The sequence below is a fragment of the Papaver somniferum genome, chromosome 4, assembly GCF_003573695.1.
Source record: "Papaver somniferum cultivar HN1 chromosome 4, ASM357369v1, whole genome shotgun sequence".
Lineage (NCBI taxonomy): Eukaryota > Viridiplantae > Streptophyta > Magnoliopsida > Ranunculales > Papaveraceae > Papaver > Papaver somniferum.
The window spans coordinates 135,687,929-135,704,886 of NC_039361.1; the positions used below are offsets into that span (position 1 = coordinate 135,687,929).

Here is a 16,958-nt window from a genome sequence, read left to right on the forward strand (position 1 = left end):
CTTGTAACGGAAATGAAATCGTACTACCCAAACACTTATAAATATGGATTTGTAGAGCTGCTGAGCGATTTTATACCCAAAATTATAGAAGGAATCAACATTTTCAGTTCTGAAAATATGAAAAGTCGGCAAGGTCTACGGATGAAGAACATGCCGACTATATCTGGCCGGCAAGGTCTGCGGATGAAGAACATGCCGACAACTTATGGCCGACAAGGTCGATAAAGAAATACTCTGCCGACTATAGGATTTTTGACATACAGAGAAGGTATTACAAATACATGATTAGTCGGCAAGGTATTAATTTCATAACCTGCCGACTAAAATATAGTCGGCAAGGTATAGAGATGGATATCTTGCCGACCCTGTAACTGCTAATTTCAGAGATGAAAAGTCGGCATGGTATTCAACCTTATACCCTGCCGACTATATTTTAGTCGGCAAGGTCAACAAAAAATACCTTGCCGACTTTTGGTCTGTTTTGATTCTTCGTTTTTTTTTTTTTTTTTTTGATTTCACATGTATAGTTAGAGCGTAGAAGAAAGATTTTGATTTTTTTTTAAATATGTTTTGGTCGGCAAGGTTTTTTTGTATGGGAAATTTGGTCTTTTAACACCTTTTAGACACCCCTTAACACACTAGTTTGGATAGGAATAAAATGGATATACCACAATTAATCTGGGTATACCCCAATCTCGCCAGGATAGAATATATCAAACCGCTTTGCGTTTTTCTGCATCTGTACATTAAAAACGGCATCCGTGCATCTGTACATTAGAATATATCAAACGGCATCCGTGCATCTGTACATCAAAAACAGAGCACTTGCACGTTTCTCTTAGATTCATTACCGTTTACCACATAGTAACACAAAAAGAAGCGCAATGAAACCGTTGGATGTCTGAAACTTTTGGTACTTATAAAATACTAGGATAAGACGGGAAGGGATTTAATTTGTTCTTGGTGTTGCCGAAAGATTGTTTCTTATCGTATTTCGACATATGTCCTGTTAAATCTAACTCTAGTGTTATTATATTATGTCATTTTTTCCTAGATGAAGCATACTTAATTAAATTTGTTTTCAATGCATATTTTTAAACTAATAATTAACCAAAAATATGTAAACCTCTAATAAATGGCGGAATTGTGGAATTTTACGTAAATATTTGTAAAATATGGAAACATTAAAATTGAACGACAACAATTGTTACATGACTACTACCCCATACTATTCCAATACCGTTACAAAGTTCTTTGAAATTTTAGATTAGAAGTTCTAAAATTGTATACATGGAGAAAAATAATATAAGAGGTGATGCATATGTTGGTGTTCATGTTCCCAAAATCCAACATGTCGCGGTTCCATACACGCTTTTTCAATTTTGCTTATACATACAAAAATATAGGATTAACATCCAACTTACTTCAGAAATCAAAGAGAATACATGTACACACACCATTTTGTACATAACCTTGAAAGGAACATTAATACTTGATGACTACATGAGGCCAAATTTAACCTATGTCTAACCAACTATTTAAGATAACCCATTCCATACCTAGAATGATTGCCGATATTTGTATAAGTGGATTGTTGTTAGGAAAATCTTTCATTGATATCAACATGCCAACGATCAAACGAAAAAAATTATTTACAAAAGCATGAGTTCCAATAGTTCACCTGTATAAATTGAGAAAAATATCAGTTCCACATTATATTAAAAAGACATGAAATTTAATAGCTTATTTAAAGAGTAGCTTGATGTGAGACTGCTGCAACGACCAAATGCAAGAGAAAGTAATTTTTAATGTAAGATGAGTGTTGTTGGTGTTCTAAACTTTCTCCAGTTGCATATCCATACTCATTATGAAATAGTGTTACAAATTAACTTTTATAAGGAAAGATTGTGCCTAAGGAAATTCTTCATGGCTATCGTACATGCTTTCTAATTTGTTACAATATCAAAATAAATTACTCTACATAATTGATTTCAAACGACTAATCTGTAAGAAAGTGACACACTAAATCAACATGATCTTATCCCGATTGAATCATAGGAACTTCAGAATAAAAAAAAGGTAGGGAACTAAGTACGATATTGGAAAGAGATGTAAGATTTAGTTATAGTCTCATTAATTAACACGACACATGCCACCATCTATTTTTTTCATCCATCATTTTACCGTGAACATAAATCATCAAGCAACCGATTACTGATTTTATTCCCTAACAAAATTGAATTTTTATTGAACCAACCGACGTTCGGCACCACAATCGCAATTCATATTCTATGTTGCCATTGGACACTACCAACATTTTTTCATAAAATATTTTCTAGCTTTTCCTTGTTCAACGAATTCCCAACAAACAGATTTCACAGACTGATATCGGTATAATTATCAGGTAACATACTAATAACACAAACTCTGACTTTCAGTTATCCTATCAAAATTGAAATATAGAGACTGTTGCAAGAACCAATGTGTTGGGTGTTGGATCTCTAATAACAAAATATATTATTTCGAAGTACATGCATAAAGAGTTAAAAGAGCCAAATAATATGAGAAAACTTACAATACTACAAACTCCTTGTTCCTGTCAACATCTGTAGACCTTCTGTCAAAGCATTCACATAATTGATAATTTACATTTTCCCCAACCTCTGTGATGTTATACAAAACTGAGCTTAAAACTTATTGAGAATTGTACGAACTGAACATATAGTAGGCCCCTGGAAAAAAATACTGAACTTTTATACTTCATCCAAGCTCAAATATTGGTATTAAGGGTCCAAAAGTAGCTTGTGGTGAGACCAACAGTACAGAAACGCGAATAAACCTTTCACCCGACCTTACATATATCTGGCAAACGAATATGACCTTGCGCAAACACCCTAAATAACATGTTAATAATAACGATATCCTATATTATACTTCGTGAACATTGCTACAATGGACTCTAGCAGTGCTAAATTCATCCGGAATTAATACGTAATGAAAAGATTTTTACCAAACCTCAATGTATATAACCAAATATTGGTATTTACCTCGACAGAGAAAACCAACCTGTGTCCCTTCTCCCTTGCTTTAGGTGGGATTTCATTTCCGAAAAAGTTTCGAGGAACTTGCAAATTTGAAAAATTGGAATGATAATAGAGCAAAATGCAAAGGCAAGAATTTAAAACATTTTATAAACTAACCTAAAATTCAGAAATTAATTAGACTGCTAACAGATCTAAGTCAATTAAAAAAAGGACTAAAATCATCACATACCCACCAGAACAACAAATACAACAAAAGAAAAACAACCAAAAGACTTCAACTTACCAATACAACAAAAATGGACCAAAGATTGTAAATCCAAAAGTGCCAAAGTAAACGAAGGACAACAAAGTAAGACTAATTTATAAATGTTTGAAACGTCATTTTTGTTAAATCAAAATAAGAAAAACAAAGAACCTAATCTACCAGTTGGATCGCCTCTATAATTATTCACATTATAATATAATACCTTAAAATGATTTGTGCAGTTGGATACAAAAAATGTCTATTTATCGGTATTTGGTTCGTAGAATCAACTTCAATTTGACCATATTCGAAGTCTACAAAAAGTGAAAAAATTTGGATTAGCTAAAGCCGGCAAGATTGCTATAAACAGAAAAAGAAGTACGATGAACTAAAAGCTAATTCAACCGGCAGTGCTCACGTATTAACAATTCAAGTGAGACTTGGAAATCATACCAAAAAGTAAATCTACAGGATTAACAATAAAATATAGAACTTGAAAAATAATCAACCTTTATAATTCTTGTAAAGAGGAAGTGGGATGCACAAAATCAAATTCAAACAAAACTTAATAATCTAAAATAAAATGAATTGGGGGAAAATAAAATATTCACCATACAAATTTAAAAATGAAATTCTAATTCAGAGAGTAGAGAGAAATAAAAAAATTAAGTCGAAAACGATGCAGCTATTGCGCTTTAAAACCATTTGATGAATCTAATGAGCGTTAATCTAATCTTTACACAAATTAACCCTAAAACCACAAATTAAAAATAAAAAATCTGAAACATTTCTCAATAACCCAGATTTAAAAACACCAATTGGATGAAAAGAAATTTAGATGAAAATTGATAAACTATAAAAAAAATACAAACTATAAGAGAACAAATATAATAACAAACCGTCTTTTCAATATCCAGTGGATGATAAAGAGATCTTCTTTGGTAGAAAGATTTTACACATGGAGAAATTGAAATATTATGGGCATAAGAAGATCTTTTGATTTATTTATTTTTTGATGAAAAAAAAAAGACGATGAAGAAGAAAAAAAAAATGAAAAAGATGAAAGAAAATAATCAATTTTTTTTTTTGAAGCATGAATTAAGAGGGAGTTTAATTTACAATAAAAGAAACGGTTTCACATTGAATGTGAAGAATAACTTCAAATAAATGACACTGGGAGGGTGAAGTGGAGATTGAAATATGTGGCTCGATCTGGACCCTTGGAAATGTAGATTGAAAATGTTACACGCTGCAGCTACTGCGCTTTAAAACCATTTGATGAATTTGATGAGCGTTAATCTAATCTTTACACAAATTAACCCTAAAACCACAAAATAAAAAAAAAAATCTGAAACATTTCTCAATAACCCAGATTTAAAAACACCAATTGGATGAAAAGAAATTTAGATGAAAATTGATAAACTATAAAAAAAATACAAACTGTAAGAGAACAAATATAATAACAAACGTCTTTTCAATATCTAGTGGATGATAAAGAGATCTTCTTTGGTAGAAATATTTTACACATGGAGAAATTGAAATATTATGGGCATAAGAAGATCTTTTGATTTATTTATTTTTTGATGAAAAAAAAAAGACGATGAAGAAGAAAAAGAAATGAAAAAGATGAAAGAAAATAATCAATTTTTTTTGAAGCATGAATTAAGAGGGAGTTTAATTTAAAATAAAAGAAACGTTTGCACATTGAATGTGAAGAATAACTTCAAATAAATGACACTGGAAGGGTGAAGTGGAGATTGAAATATGTGGCTCGATCTGGACCCTTGGAAATGTAGATTGAAAATCTTAAATCAGTGTCTCAATCTCAAACCTTCTTTATATGCTAAAAATGTAAATTGAAAAACAAAAACATATGACTCAATCTGAACCGTCCTTTATGTGTCTGAAATGTAAAGGGCCGTCCATATGGAAAAACACCATTGTTCCTTATAATATAGATGTTTCCCAAATGTAGATAACCGTCCATATGGAAAAACACCATTGTCCCTTATAATATAGATACAAAGAACAATGGAACCGGGGCAATAACAAGGAACCGGGGCTTTCTTCGTTAATTATTTTCACTCCATGAAAATCTTCTTGATTTTTGCGGAAGAAGTCAAAGTTAAATTGGACAACATAAAAAAATAAAAGATTAAATGATATGAGTATTAGAAAACCTAATATAAGAGTAAATTGAATAGAGAACAATCATATTTGAATATCTTTTAACTTCAAACGAAGAAACAAAATCCTTATCACAAAATACGACATTAATGAATAAAAAACAAGAAATCAAATTGCATATATGACCAAAATATTAAGGCATGAGGCACCACCATTCTTTTATATGCTAAAAATATAGATTTTGATTATGAAAGGGAATTTAATTTTGAATAAAGAAATGGTTTCACATTAAATGGGAAAAGTAACTCCTAAATAAATGACATTAAGAGGGTTGAGAGGAAATTCAAAAACTTACTCCCTCCGTTCAGATTTACTTGATGTTGTAGAATTTTTCACGAATATTAAGAAATATCAGAGAGAGTAAAATCTTTCCAGTAAAACTCATATTAATTCCTACTCAAAGATTTAAATAACCTAGTTTTGTGTTTCTAGAATATAGAGAAAGTTATCAATCCCATAATAATATACTTGGGATGTACAAGATTGAGTATATATCCTTCATGGAGTGTATTTAAAAATTATAGAATAAATATTTTTGTGTTGATTACCATGAGAATTAATTCTCTGGTGTGATTCCAAAGCAGAGGTAGATTAGTGAAAATTGGGAAAAAAAACTAAAACTATCATCTAATTTGGAACACAAAAAAAACCTTTAAAAAGCAAGTAAAATGGAATGGAGGGAGTATTAAATATGTGGCACAATCTAGATCACTATTTGGATAATAAAAATGTAAATTGAAAATCTTAAATTTGGGGCTCAATCTCAACCCTTTTTATATGATAAAAATGTAGATTGAAAAACTTAAATCTAGACCGTCCTTTATGTGTCCCAAATGTAGATAACCGTCCATATGGAAAAACACCATTGTCCCTTCTAGAATATAGAGAAAGTTATCAATCCCATAATGATATACTTGGATGTACAAGATTGAGTATATATCCTTCATGGGGTGTATTTAAAAATTATAGAATAAATGTTTCCGTGTTGATTATCATGAGAATTAATTCTCTGGTGTGATTCCAAAGCAGAGGTGAAATAGTGAAAATTGGGAAAAAAAACTAAAATTATCATCTAATTTGGAACACAAAAAAACCCCTAAAAAAGCAATTAAAATGGAACAGAGAGAGTATTAAATATGTGGCACAATCTAAATCACTATTTGTATACTAAAAATGTAAATTGAAAATCTTAAATCTGGGGCTCAATCTCAACTCTTCTTTATATGATAAAAACGTAAATTGAAAAACTTAAATCTAGACTGTCCTTTATGTGTCCCAAATATAGATAACCGTGCATATGGAAAAACATCATTGTCCTTTGTAATATATAGATGACACGTACAGTACTGCTGACGACCATTTTAACGGTCAAAAGATAACAAATAGCGGCACATGTTAGCAACTCAGATCAAATGAAATGCTAGCTAGACCATATAAATCCGAATAGTTGGCAGCACCTAAAGACCTAAAGTGTGTGAAATAATACTTAGCTACAGTTAGGTTAGACGTTTTAACTATGGCTTCCCGCATCTTCATCTACGTAAATCTGAGTAGAGGACTGGGATTTCGTCTGGTTGCGACATTTGTAATCTTCAATGGTGCATGCTGTATGGTAACGTTATGCAGTATATAAATTAAGACAAATGCCAACTGTACGAGTTTACTACTAAATCTAGTCAGAGTAAGTGTACATTAGCAAAATCCGACGATTCAAGATCCCAACACGTGTGACTTAATTCCCGCGTCATTAATCTATCCGTTAAATTCATCCTAACGTTACAATTTCTCTCTCTGCTCCTCGTCTCTTCTCTCCTCTGTAACTCCATCAATCAAACAGGAAGAAGAGAAAAGAGAGAAAGTTTAGGGCAATTTTTTAAAATCCCAAACTGCCCCTGTAGAAATGGGAAAACTCTTGTGTGATTCTGCTTCTACGATTACTGAATCACCGGTTGCTCTTCCATGGAGAGAACCACCACCACCGCCACCACCAACTGCAGTTGCCACTTCTTCTTCGTCTTCTTCATTTGTATCTTTAAAAAATACTGCCGAAAATACCCCTGTCGATGAAGAAGAAGAGGCAGGAGAGAAATATAGTTGGTTCACTGTTAGCGGATTAGAAGAACAACAGAAAAGGTATTTACAGAAGCTTTACAATAAAGGGGTTTTATGGAAATGCAAAAATTTGGAAGAATCAATGGTATTTAGGTTGTCACATGGTGGAGATGTGGAAGCAGATGGGAATTGTTTATTTACAGCTTCAGTGAAAGCGATGGGTCTGGAGTTGGATATGGATTCTAGAGAGTTGAGGAGACGAACTGTGAAGAGATTTTTGGAGGATTTTGGATCTGATGGTAATGGATTAGACAGAGTGACGATTGATAGTGTTATTAAACACTTGTATTGTCCAGATCTGAAAACTGGGTGGGGGATTCATGTTGTTCAAGAGATTAAATTGTTAGCTAGGAAAGAAGATCGGTGCAGTTTGGATCTTGCTATTAAAGAACTTGTTGATTTAGGCTTACAGAGGTATGGAGTTTTATTGAGATTTTATTGTTTATTTTCATCAAAATTAGTATCTTTTTTAATTTGGGGATTCTAGATCTGAAAAGCTAGGGTTTTAAAATTTTGGGTTTTTTTTCCTGTCATTTTTGAAGGGAAGTTGCAGCAGAATCGATATATAAGGAAAGATGTATTGCAGTTGAAGATGGACAGAATTGGGCTAAATACATGTCAATATCAGGTTCTGCTGAAGATGAGTATGATATTATCACTTTGCAATATACAGAAGAAGGATTACTAAGTGTCGATGAGAATTTCGATGGTCGTGCTGCTGCATTTGGTGATGATATTGCTATTGAAAGTCTTGCAACTGAGTTTAATAGAGAGATTTTCGTAGTAAGTATAAATCTCAGAAGCCTTTTAATATCGTCGTTGGCTGTGTTTTGAGGGCATTGTTTGTTCCAGCTACACTGCTTTGCCTTCTTTCTATTAGTTTCCTAACGTTGCCTGAAGTGGATGAGTATTTTTGTGTTTTTTTCCTGTAAAATTTTTGGTTGAAGTTTCTCGTATAACCATGTTGTTATGTGTTATAGGTGCAATCTCACGGGTCTGATGCAATGGTTGATGAGGATAATTGTGTCTTCTTCCTGCCTCATTGTCCTAGAAGCCAAATTCGTGGTCCTCCATTTTTTCTCTTTATGAAGGGAACAGGTAATCAGAATATGTTTGCTGGATATATTTGTCTCCCATTTGTGTAACTAATGAAGTACTATGACTAGTATGCATATTTACCAAAACTTATTGTCCTGCACACAGGTTGGTGTGGTGCTGGAGCAGATCACTATGAACCCTTGATAGCTCATACCAGTCCGCTTGTATCCCCAGAGAATGCTGCTGTTGTACTTTGAGGATAAATTATCCTGCAATTTTGTGCCGTAGAGGTTGATTAAGAGTTAGGGTTCTCCTTTTCCCCTGCAATCTAGTTATTGCGATTCTTTTATGTTTATGGAGCATTTCCATTGCATATCATCCAGTTTTTAGCAACATAGCTTTTGTTTGTGTTTAATCTAACTTGCAGGTCAATGTGCCTGCACTTAAGCACCCCCCTGTTGTCTTGCCCCCTTTTGGTTGAATTCCATGAGAGTTTATTGAGTTATAGAGCTCATTTTTGTCCTTGTACTTTATGGTTGGAACATTTTGAATGCTACCCATATTTTGTATCTTTGGCAATTTTTCATTCTATATGAAATGGTAGAAGTGATTTTTTGGCTAATACCAGTGTAGGATATATTTATGATCAAAATGGAACGATTCCATTTTTTTTCATTTTTGTGTATGTAATGTTCTTGATAATCCCTTTGTAACCCATTGTAACTGCACTTGAGGAATCTTTGATGATGAGAATTTCAACACTGGTTGAACATGCACATTGGTATAGCAGGAGAGGAACTTGTAGAGACATCTGTAAGAAAACAGGACAACTGCATTTCATGTGGTTTTACAATCTTCTGTCCCATTCTCTATTTATTTGCGCACATACCAGCACTTGAGACACTACTACTTTCGAGATGTTTGTTGGGATGCATCTTGCAAGGAAGAAGTGATCCAAGTTAACCATTTGCATCAACTAGATGTCAAGTCAAGGTGTGTGCCATTTCCTTCTTGTTGAACCCTGATTTTGGGCATACTGAAATCTTACTAGGCATATTATATAAAGACAAAAAAAGATTATGAAATAGCAAAATCAGATTATTCCTTAACCCAAATTTTTTTCAATGGCAAATATGTCCTTTACGTATTAGTGTTAGTAATATTGATTAGTGATTAAATATTTTTTTTAGTGATTAAGATAATTTTCAGAATTATAAAGGTTGTTTAGATGATTTTTTGGATCATGGTTCGGCGAAACAAGTTGAGGTTCGGCTCACATCTATGAGCCGAATCTACCAATTGATGAACGGTTCAGCTCACTGAATTTGTTTACTGCATGCCGAACCTATAATTTTCAATTCCAACCCTTTTGCTAGACACTAGTTCAGCTTATATGAAAGTTTCATAGTAAGTCGAACAACATCCTGAATAGCCCGGAAAAAAAGTAATTACTGGTTCGGCTTATATTTCCAAAATCGTATGAGCCGAACATCAATTTGTTATTTTTTGGGTTAAAATATTGTTATTGGTTCGGCACATATTGAGAATATCGTAATAGCCGAACCTCGTAAATGTGCTAGATTCGGCACATATTATGATTATCAAATACGCCGAACCCCTATGCATCTCTATCTGTGACTAGGTTCGGCTTAAAATTTCATGAAATTTCATGCCTAACTGTTCATATACACTTACAGGAAGCTTTTGTGAAGAACAGTTCGGCTAAAAACGCAACTCAATTTTGAGCCGAACCCAACACTGTAAGCGTCATTTAATTGATGAAAAACTTCTAATAGGAGATTGGGTTTGTAAAACTTACTTTCTTATCCTCATTTCCGGAGTTGGAGATGAGTTGGTTCAATTTCTGGTTCAATTGGTGGTTGATTTTCAGTTTCTACACCTTCATCTTCAATTGGTTCTTCTTCTTCAATTGATGGATTAGAAGACGATTTGATTTGCCTAATCCCTGTTTTTCTTTGTATGAGTCATTATGTGGTTGAGTTTAATCGACGATCAAATTTTTACGAATCGACAATTAATCACAATGATGAATTATTTTTTTCGCAGGAGGGGGAAGAGTTCAGCTAGAGGAGGAGGAAGAAGAAGAGATGTTAAGGGAAACTGATTTTGATTTTTCAGAAAACTGATTTTAGATTTTTGTATTAAGGATATATAGGTAATTGAACTATCCATAGGATACCCCTTATAAGATCACCCAAAATGGGACTATTGTTTTGTATGCGTAGAAAGATTTAGGTATGCCAAAATCGAGGTTCTTCTTGTTTCCAAAGTATGTTCTGATTTGTGGTAACTGCATTATTGGTTTAGGCGTTTTATTTGCATGTGCTACAGCTGATATGGTCAAGTATGGTTTTTTTTTGGCAGGTTTTGATTATGATGCATGCTTTCGAGACAGGCAAAAGATTTCACATTCCTCCTAGAACTTCAGCATTTTAGGCGAGGTAATAAATAGCTCTTGGTCGTGAACTGTTTGTTTTATCAATCCTGTCATACCCATGAGGATGTTGATTCTAGCAGGAACTATGGGTAGGTCCAGGTGTAGGAATTTGGCTCTCTGTCCAAGTTCGGTGCTGAATCTGCTGATAGACTTTGTTCACCTTAACTTGTTGCAATTGGGTGTCATGAGTTCATGAATTGGGACCAATAAAAAGCCTGCAGAGTGGGTTGTAGTGTTGAAAGCCTTTGAAACAACGGTTTAGCGTCCAACATTCATTTACTTAAAAACAGCTTTTCTGTAATCTGACTTCCGGCTGAGTGAATTAATCAAATAACTGCTCCATTGCTGTCGTCCATATCGACTTTTTGAACGCACGAGGAGAGAATGACGGTTGTGACAACCACACCATACCTAACCAAAAAAAGAGAAATCTCCACCTAGTATCTTCAAATGGGCAACCGACATCAATAGCAAAAATATGTCACACTCATAAGTTATGTCATCACTCTTGTCCGTGTGTCCTGAATCTATAAACATCCCAAGGAACAAATGGTCAAGATTGTTCAACGTGGTAGTTTAGAGCTTTAAACAACTAGCTTTCTTATTCCCACTCAAATCCTAATTTAGTAGTTTGCTGATGAAACATTTGACACTAGTTTGATTTGGTCCCAAATCTTAAATATTAAAATGTGTCGACGATCACTAAGATACGTTGAAGTTGGAAGACTGGAACTTAAAATTAGGATACTGGTCGGTTTTAGATCATTCTTTTTCTTTGTTTTTGGTACACATGGTAGCTAGTTATTGGTAGTTTGAAGGCACGTTAGTAGTATGTGAAAGCTACTTCTAATCTCCCATCCCCATTTCTTTCTTCTCTTCTCTGTTTCTATATATATACACATCCTTCCCCTCCTTGATCACATCTTTTCTTGCTCATTTTCAGGTTCAATTAGACAAATAAGACACAAAGCATGGGTCAGTTATGGACTTTGGCAACCTATATTCACTCTTTGGCGGGGTAAACTTCAATACCCGAACTTTCTTTTATGTTTCAATCTTTTTTTTTTCTTAATTCTTTTTTCATGGTTTCTTTACTAATTGTTTGTTTGTGCAAACATATTGCATACAGACCTGTGATGATGCTTGTCTACCCTTTGTAAGTATATTGTTCATACACCCATGTTCTTGCTGTTAGTATGAAAGTTTATGTCATAGTTAAATTTCTTTTAACTAATATAAGGAATTCATTAGTTTGAATTTCTCATTGATATATGATTTAGATATGCATCAATTCAAGCAATCGAGAGCCCTACAAAGGTTGACGATGAACAATGGTTGGCTTATTGGATTTTATACTCATTTCTTACACTCACGGAGATGGTCTTAGAACCAGTCTTAAATTGGTAATAACAAAAACAGTTATGCGATAAATGTTGTAGCAAAAACAGTTTTTGTAGCAAGTGATTCTTGAACAATTTTTGTAGCTAGCTTTGTTTTGATAAAAGCTTTTGTGTAACCTTCAATTAGGATACCAATATGGTACGACATAAAGCTATTATTGGTTGCTTGGCTGGTGCTTCCACAGTTGAGAGGGGCTGCTTTCATATATGACAAATTTGTCAGAGAAAAGTTGTTGATGAAATATTTTGATTCAGCAGCTTATCCTGTCAAGGATCACAATTCTCCAAATAGCAAGAAAAAGCTTATGGACTTCATGAAATCTAATACTAGTAAGAAAGTAAGTTTCCTCACTCTTAAGCTTTTGATAGAACAATATGGTTTAATGTTGTTACCAGACTATCTTCCGTTATCGCGTTGAATTATGGCATGATATGTTAGCTCATGTTACCGTGACTTATCACATATTGTGGTACAAAAGACGGCCTATTACCCTTAACATTACATAAAAATCTTTTGCTGCAATTTTTTTAAATTTCGAAGAGCTAGAGCTCATCTCCTTGTAAACTTCACCATTTGATTTTGGAGTTTCATGTTTTAAAAGCTTAATTTTTGAAGAAGGGAAGAACTTTAATTGGTTTTGTGAATGTTCATTGCAGGGGGAGCAAGATGAGTAGAATTCAAGAAAACAATGTCAATCTTTTTTAATATCTTAATTAAACCCTCTTTTTCTTTTTCTTTTCTTTCTTGTTCCTTTGTTAACCTTTTTTTTCTTTTTTTTTTTTCTTTTAATGTAAAACACATGTAAATGTATTGGAATTTGAATGAAGAAACTGATGTGAAACATACTGAAGTACCCTTATTGTTGAATGGGTTCACTCTCATTATCTTCTTGATGCTTGATTGAAATTGTATTAACTTCCTTGTGCATTCTGTGTTTAATCATCCCAACAGTTAGCATAGCTAGGAAATGTTAGACTTGGGTAAAAAACAGAAATAGGCCTGTTTTTTTCTCACGCAAACAAAACTAGGCCCGTTTCTTTTTTGCAAAATTAAGACGGCTGTGACCGTTTTATTCGGCAAATGGCAGTTATCCGCCTTTCTGTCACCGTTAGGGTAAGATAAAAAGGACTTCCAAATCCTTCAAATTTTGTAACTCGCCGAATCAAAATCTTAACCCGGCTAGGCTCGAATCCACGTGTGTATTTTGTATATGTCATCAAAATTGACACATGTCTCCAACACGGTGGTCCCCACCACTCAATGATAATCTAATCTTCTATAAAAACATATCCACCTCCCATAGATTTTCTTCATCTTTTTCATTCAGATCTAAAAAATGGGTGGCGGTGTTAAACATTCATCAAGTTCTAGCAATAGCAGCATTAAGACTGAGTGATTTATGTGTGATAAAGAAGACCATGAAACAAAGATTTGTTCATGGATTTACTTAAGGTGCAAACATGTACCTTGTAATGGAGTTAGAGCATTGTCTATATCTAAAACTAATCAAATGGAAGGGCCTTCTTCAATGCTTGAATCCCACCCGCAACTACTTTGAGTAGTTTGATCTTGCTTCTTCTCCAACTATAACACTTCAAATCAAGCTTCCAAGCCCACAAAGCTGCGTTTCCTGTGGAGAAGAATATCACTGTTTCAATAACTATCCATTACACAATCAACCATGCTTCAAATAAAACTGCAATTCACAGTTAGAACTAAAGGTTTGTAAGAGTCGACACAATCTCAATATGGCTTACCTGGTATGTAAGAAGAAAGACTGTGATGCTTTGAGATGGGCTTCAGATGTACTTGTAATTGAAACAAAAGAAACACCGAAAGGAAAAGTACTAGAAATATGTAATTGATTTAAGAATAATATTCAAATGTAATCAAAAGATAAGTCTTTAATGTTTAAATTTCATAACCTGTTCTGCAAAATAAACTTCCTCCATTCAAAGTTGCACACATAAACTGCACTATCCAAAATATTGTCAACAAACAAACCTATAACTTATAAACAAAAAGATAAACACAATCAACAAAAACAAACTCAGCTCTTCATGAACTTCTTTGGTTTCTTCTTTCGTTGTGGATCTGATACTGTAAATGTGACTTTGTTGCTATGGAACCAACCTGCTTGAAATTATGAGAAGATCCAACATTTCGTTGTGCCTTTCCCTGAACACATTTTCCAAATCTTGCAGCAGCTTGCTTAGAAGATTCACTAACACAACTTTGGAAATTGGTTTAGTCTTCTTTCCACCCGTAGCATTGGTACTTTCACCTGCAGATGAACCATGAACAACTTTTACATCTTTTTGTTCCTCTTTGATGGACCTTATGAATAAGATGTGTAATTATCACCATCAACACATGTTCTATCCTTCGGTTCCTTTGTATTAGATCCAACAACTCCTCCATCGCAAGTCTTCTCATAGTGACCTGAACATCCACATATCTTGCAACTTCTAGTCTTCTTTACAGTGTGAGGTTCATCATAAGCTCTGATTTTCTTTCCCCTTGGTCTACCTTTTTTCCTGATGTTCACTGGAGGCTTCAACATTTATTTCTTTGTTGTCTACATATGAAGATGAAAGAAAAAAAAATCAATTATTGATACTCTATATTTATTGCACGACAAACAATAAATATATTGAAGAAAAAAAAACAATAAGAACAAAAGCATATTCAATTGTACCTGTATTTAGTCATCTGGACCTAACAATGGGTTAAACTCAAGAACATATGTTTTCTTATAGCTACAACAACGTGCAAACATAATAAGGACAAACAACTGAAAACAAAATGATCTTATACATAAGGACAAACAAATGATACAAATGCAAACAAAGAAATCTTACTCAGCCCAATTATGTCTCAGTGACTTTAAGGCACAAACATCATGCTGGCAAACAAACCCCCTTAGATGCTATTGCAAACATCTACATGTCTTCTTTCGCAAATTGACAAAAAAGATGGCTCCATGAACACTACTAACTTCATATATTTTCCCCTCAAAAATTAGTGGTCAAGTCTTACATCTTCTTAATCAGATCCATTGCTTTTGGAACTAAGTCACCATCCTTCCATTTTGCATCAAATCAATTAATTGAAAACTAAAATAACGATATAATTCTAGTTTCCCACCAATGATACTAATAGACGCTTCTTGATTCTAAAGAAGTATTTAAACTAGCATACGTAAGAGATTTCGCCTAATTAGGTTACTCTCCTCTCCAAGATAGTATTACAAGTAATACTACTAGTCGACTATAGATGTGACTATGAAACGAAGTGTCTTCCTCAGGATAAGTTTGTAAGAAGAACAAACTTCAGTATTTATAGACTAAAGTAGTTTGAATACCAAGGAATTTCCATAATCGAAAATATTCTTAAGATATGCAATAAAGCACCTAAATTCGATTTTGTCTAATTCCAGCCAATATCCGACACTATAAACAAAATCTATGTTGGAAAACTCAATATTAGCTAGCAGTTAACTAATATATCTTTCCAGAGATATGTTTTGCTTGCTGGTAAAACAAAACATATTAATTCGAAAATCTCAAAAAGATTCTCTACTATTTCGGTTTGGGATCTCACCTTGAGTATGAAGGAATATCTTTGAATAATTAAGGAATAAGATTTCAGCACATGTTCAAATTACTCATTATGTCGAGATCTTGAACTTTCCTATTTTTCAAACCCAATTTCCAAACCACAAAAACCCTAAAGTATACGTGACATGGAGAAATCGGTTTCTCCTATTGGGACCGTTTTACCTTGATTCCTAAAACAAGTTACGATCGGTTCTACCTTGACTCCCAATATAGGTAGGGATCGGTTCTACCTTGACTCCCAACATAAGTTAGGATCCGCTCTACCTTGATTCCCTATATAGGTTAGGATCGGTCCAACCTTAGATCTTCAATGAAAACCGGACCTTAATCCTATTGATTTCCTATCAACTATGAAATAAGTTCATACATATACTTCCTTAAACTTATGTAATTAAACACAGTTTTCTAGGTATGAGATAAAACCTATGTTAACTACACAATTTAATCAAGTTACAAAGATTATGTCGGTGTCGCAATTACGAAGTTCAAAAGATAAGTGTTATACATCCTAATTCAATATACCAATAAAGCACTCATCACTAGTGATATATTGTTCCTTGATACTTTGATCACAATATAATGATCAAATCTCTTATACTAGAGTTTCATGGATATAACTTCATATGTTATGTTTTCAATCAGAAACGACTTGAAAGCTTAAGATATAGAAATGGAAACAAGTTAAGTCATGTTTACTAACCTCAAGTGGAAGGATGGTGTCATCGTTGATGTCGATACGTCTTCAGAATCTTCAGGTCTTCAGAATAATACTTATATGTATCAACATTTCTAGACTTCCTAGTCTAACCTAACGAAGTTGACTCTGGTAATCTAATCAAGCGACTTATGAGTTT

General features: G+C 33.6%; 2 protein-coding genes and 1 long non-coding RNA gene across 4 annotated transcripts; 2 read left to right on the forward strand and 1 right to left on the reverse strand.

Moving 5' to 3' along the window:
* Nucleotides 1–1,322: 1,322 nt before the first annotated feature.
* On the reverse strand, nucleotides 1,323–4,286 carry LOC113274291. Its single transcript, XR_003322934.1, has 3 exons — nucleotides 4,188–4,286; nucleotides 2,576–3,602; nucleotides 1,323–1,681 (listed from the first exon to the last, which is right to left on the reverse strand). It is a non-coding gene; the product is annotated as an uncharacterized LOC113274291 (long non-coding RNA).
* A 2,965-nt stretch (nucleotides 4,287–7,251) lies between these two features.
* LOC113362744 lies at nucleotides 7,252–9,247 on the forward strand. Its single transcript, XM_026605232.1, has 4 exons — nucleotides 7,252–8,001; nucleotides 8,130–8,370; nucleotides 8,568–8,685; nucleotides 8,791–9,247. The coding sequence occupies exons 1-4, from the start codon at nucleotides 7,376–7,378 to the stop codon at nucleotides 8,880–8,882; spliced, it is 1,077 nt and encodes a 358-aa protein (XP_026461017.1). The 5' UTR covers nucleotides 7,252–7,375; the 3' UTR covers nucleotides 8,883–9,247.
* Nucleotides 9,248–11,816: 2,569 nt separating this feature from the next.
* Nucleotides 11,817–13,377, forward strand: LOC113274292 (HVA22-like protein e). Of its 2 annotated transcripts, none has more exons than XM_026523722.1 (5): nucleotides 11,817–11,833; nucleotides 12,027–12,101; nucleotides 12,364–12,486; nucleotides 12,611–12,821; nucleotides 13,141–13,377. In XM_026523722.1, the coding sequence occupies exons 2-5, from the start codon at nucleotides 12,055–12,057 to the stop codon at nucleotides 13,156–13,158; spliced, it is 399 nt and encodes a 132-aa protein (XP_026379507.1). In that variant the 5' UTR covers nucleotides 11,817–11,833; nucleotides 12,027–12,054; the 3' UTR covers nucleotides 13,159–13,377. The 2 variants fall into 2 exon arrangements, with proteins under 2 accessions (XP_026379507.1, XP_026379506.1); XM_026523721.1 differs by lacking the exon at nucleotides 11,817–11,833 and adding an exon at nucleotides 12,213–12,239 and having other exon boundaries at nucleotides 12,021–12,101.
* The last annotated feature ends 3,581 nt before the right edge of the window (nucleotides 13,378–16,958 follow it).

Excerpts from the sequence above, each read along its gene's own strand:
- LOC113362744 (XM_026605232.1), top strand. The coding sequence starts at position 7,376 with ATGGGAAAACTCTTGTGTGATTCTGCTTCTACGATTACTGAATCACCG. Across the intron at positions 8,002-8,129 it reads GTTGATTTAGGCTTACAGAG|GGAAGTTGCAGCAGAATCGA; the intron begins GTATGGAGTTTT and ends TCATTTTTGAAG. Across the intron at positions 8,686-8,790 it reads TCTCTTTATGAAGGGAACAG|GTTGGTGTGGTGCTGGAGCA; the intron begins GTAATCAGAATA and ends TCCTGCACACAG.
- LOC113274292 (XM_026523721.1), top strand. The coding sequence starts at position 12,055 with ATGGGTCAGTTATGGACTTTGGCAACCTATATTCACTCTTTGGCGGG. Across the intron at positions 12,102-12,212 it reads TATATTCACTCTTTGGCGGG|ACCTGTGATGATGCTTGTCT; the intron begins GTAAACTTCAAT and ends TATTGCATACAG. Across the intron at positions 12,487-12,610 it reads TTAGAACCAGTCTTAAATTG|GATACCAATATGGTACGACA; the intron begins GTAATAACAAAA and ends ACCTTCAATTAG.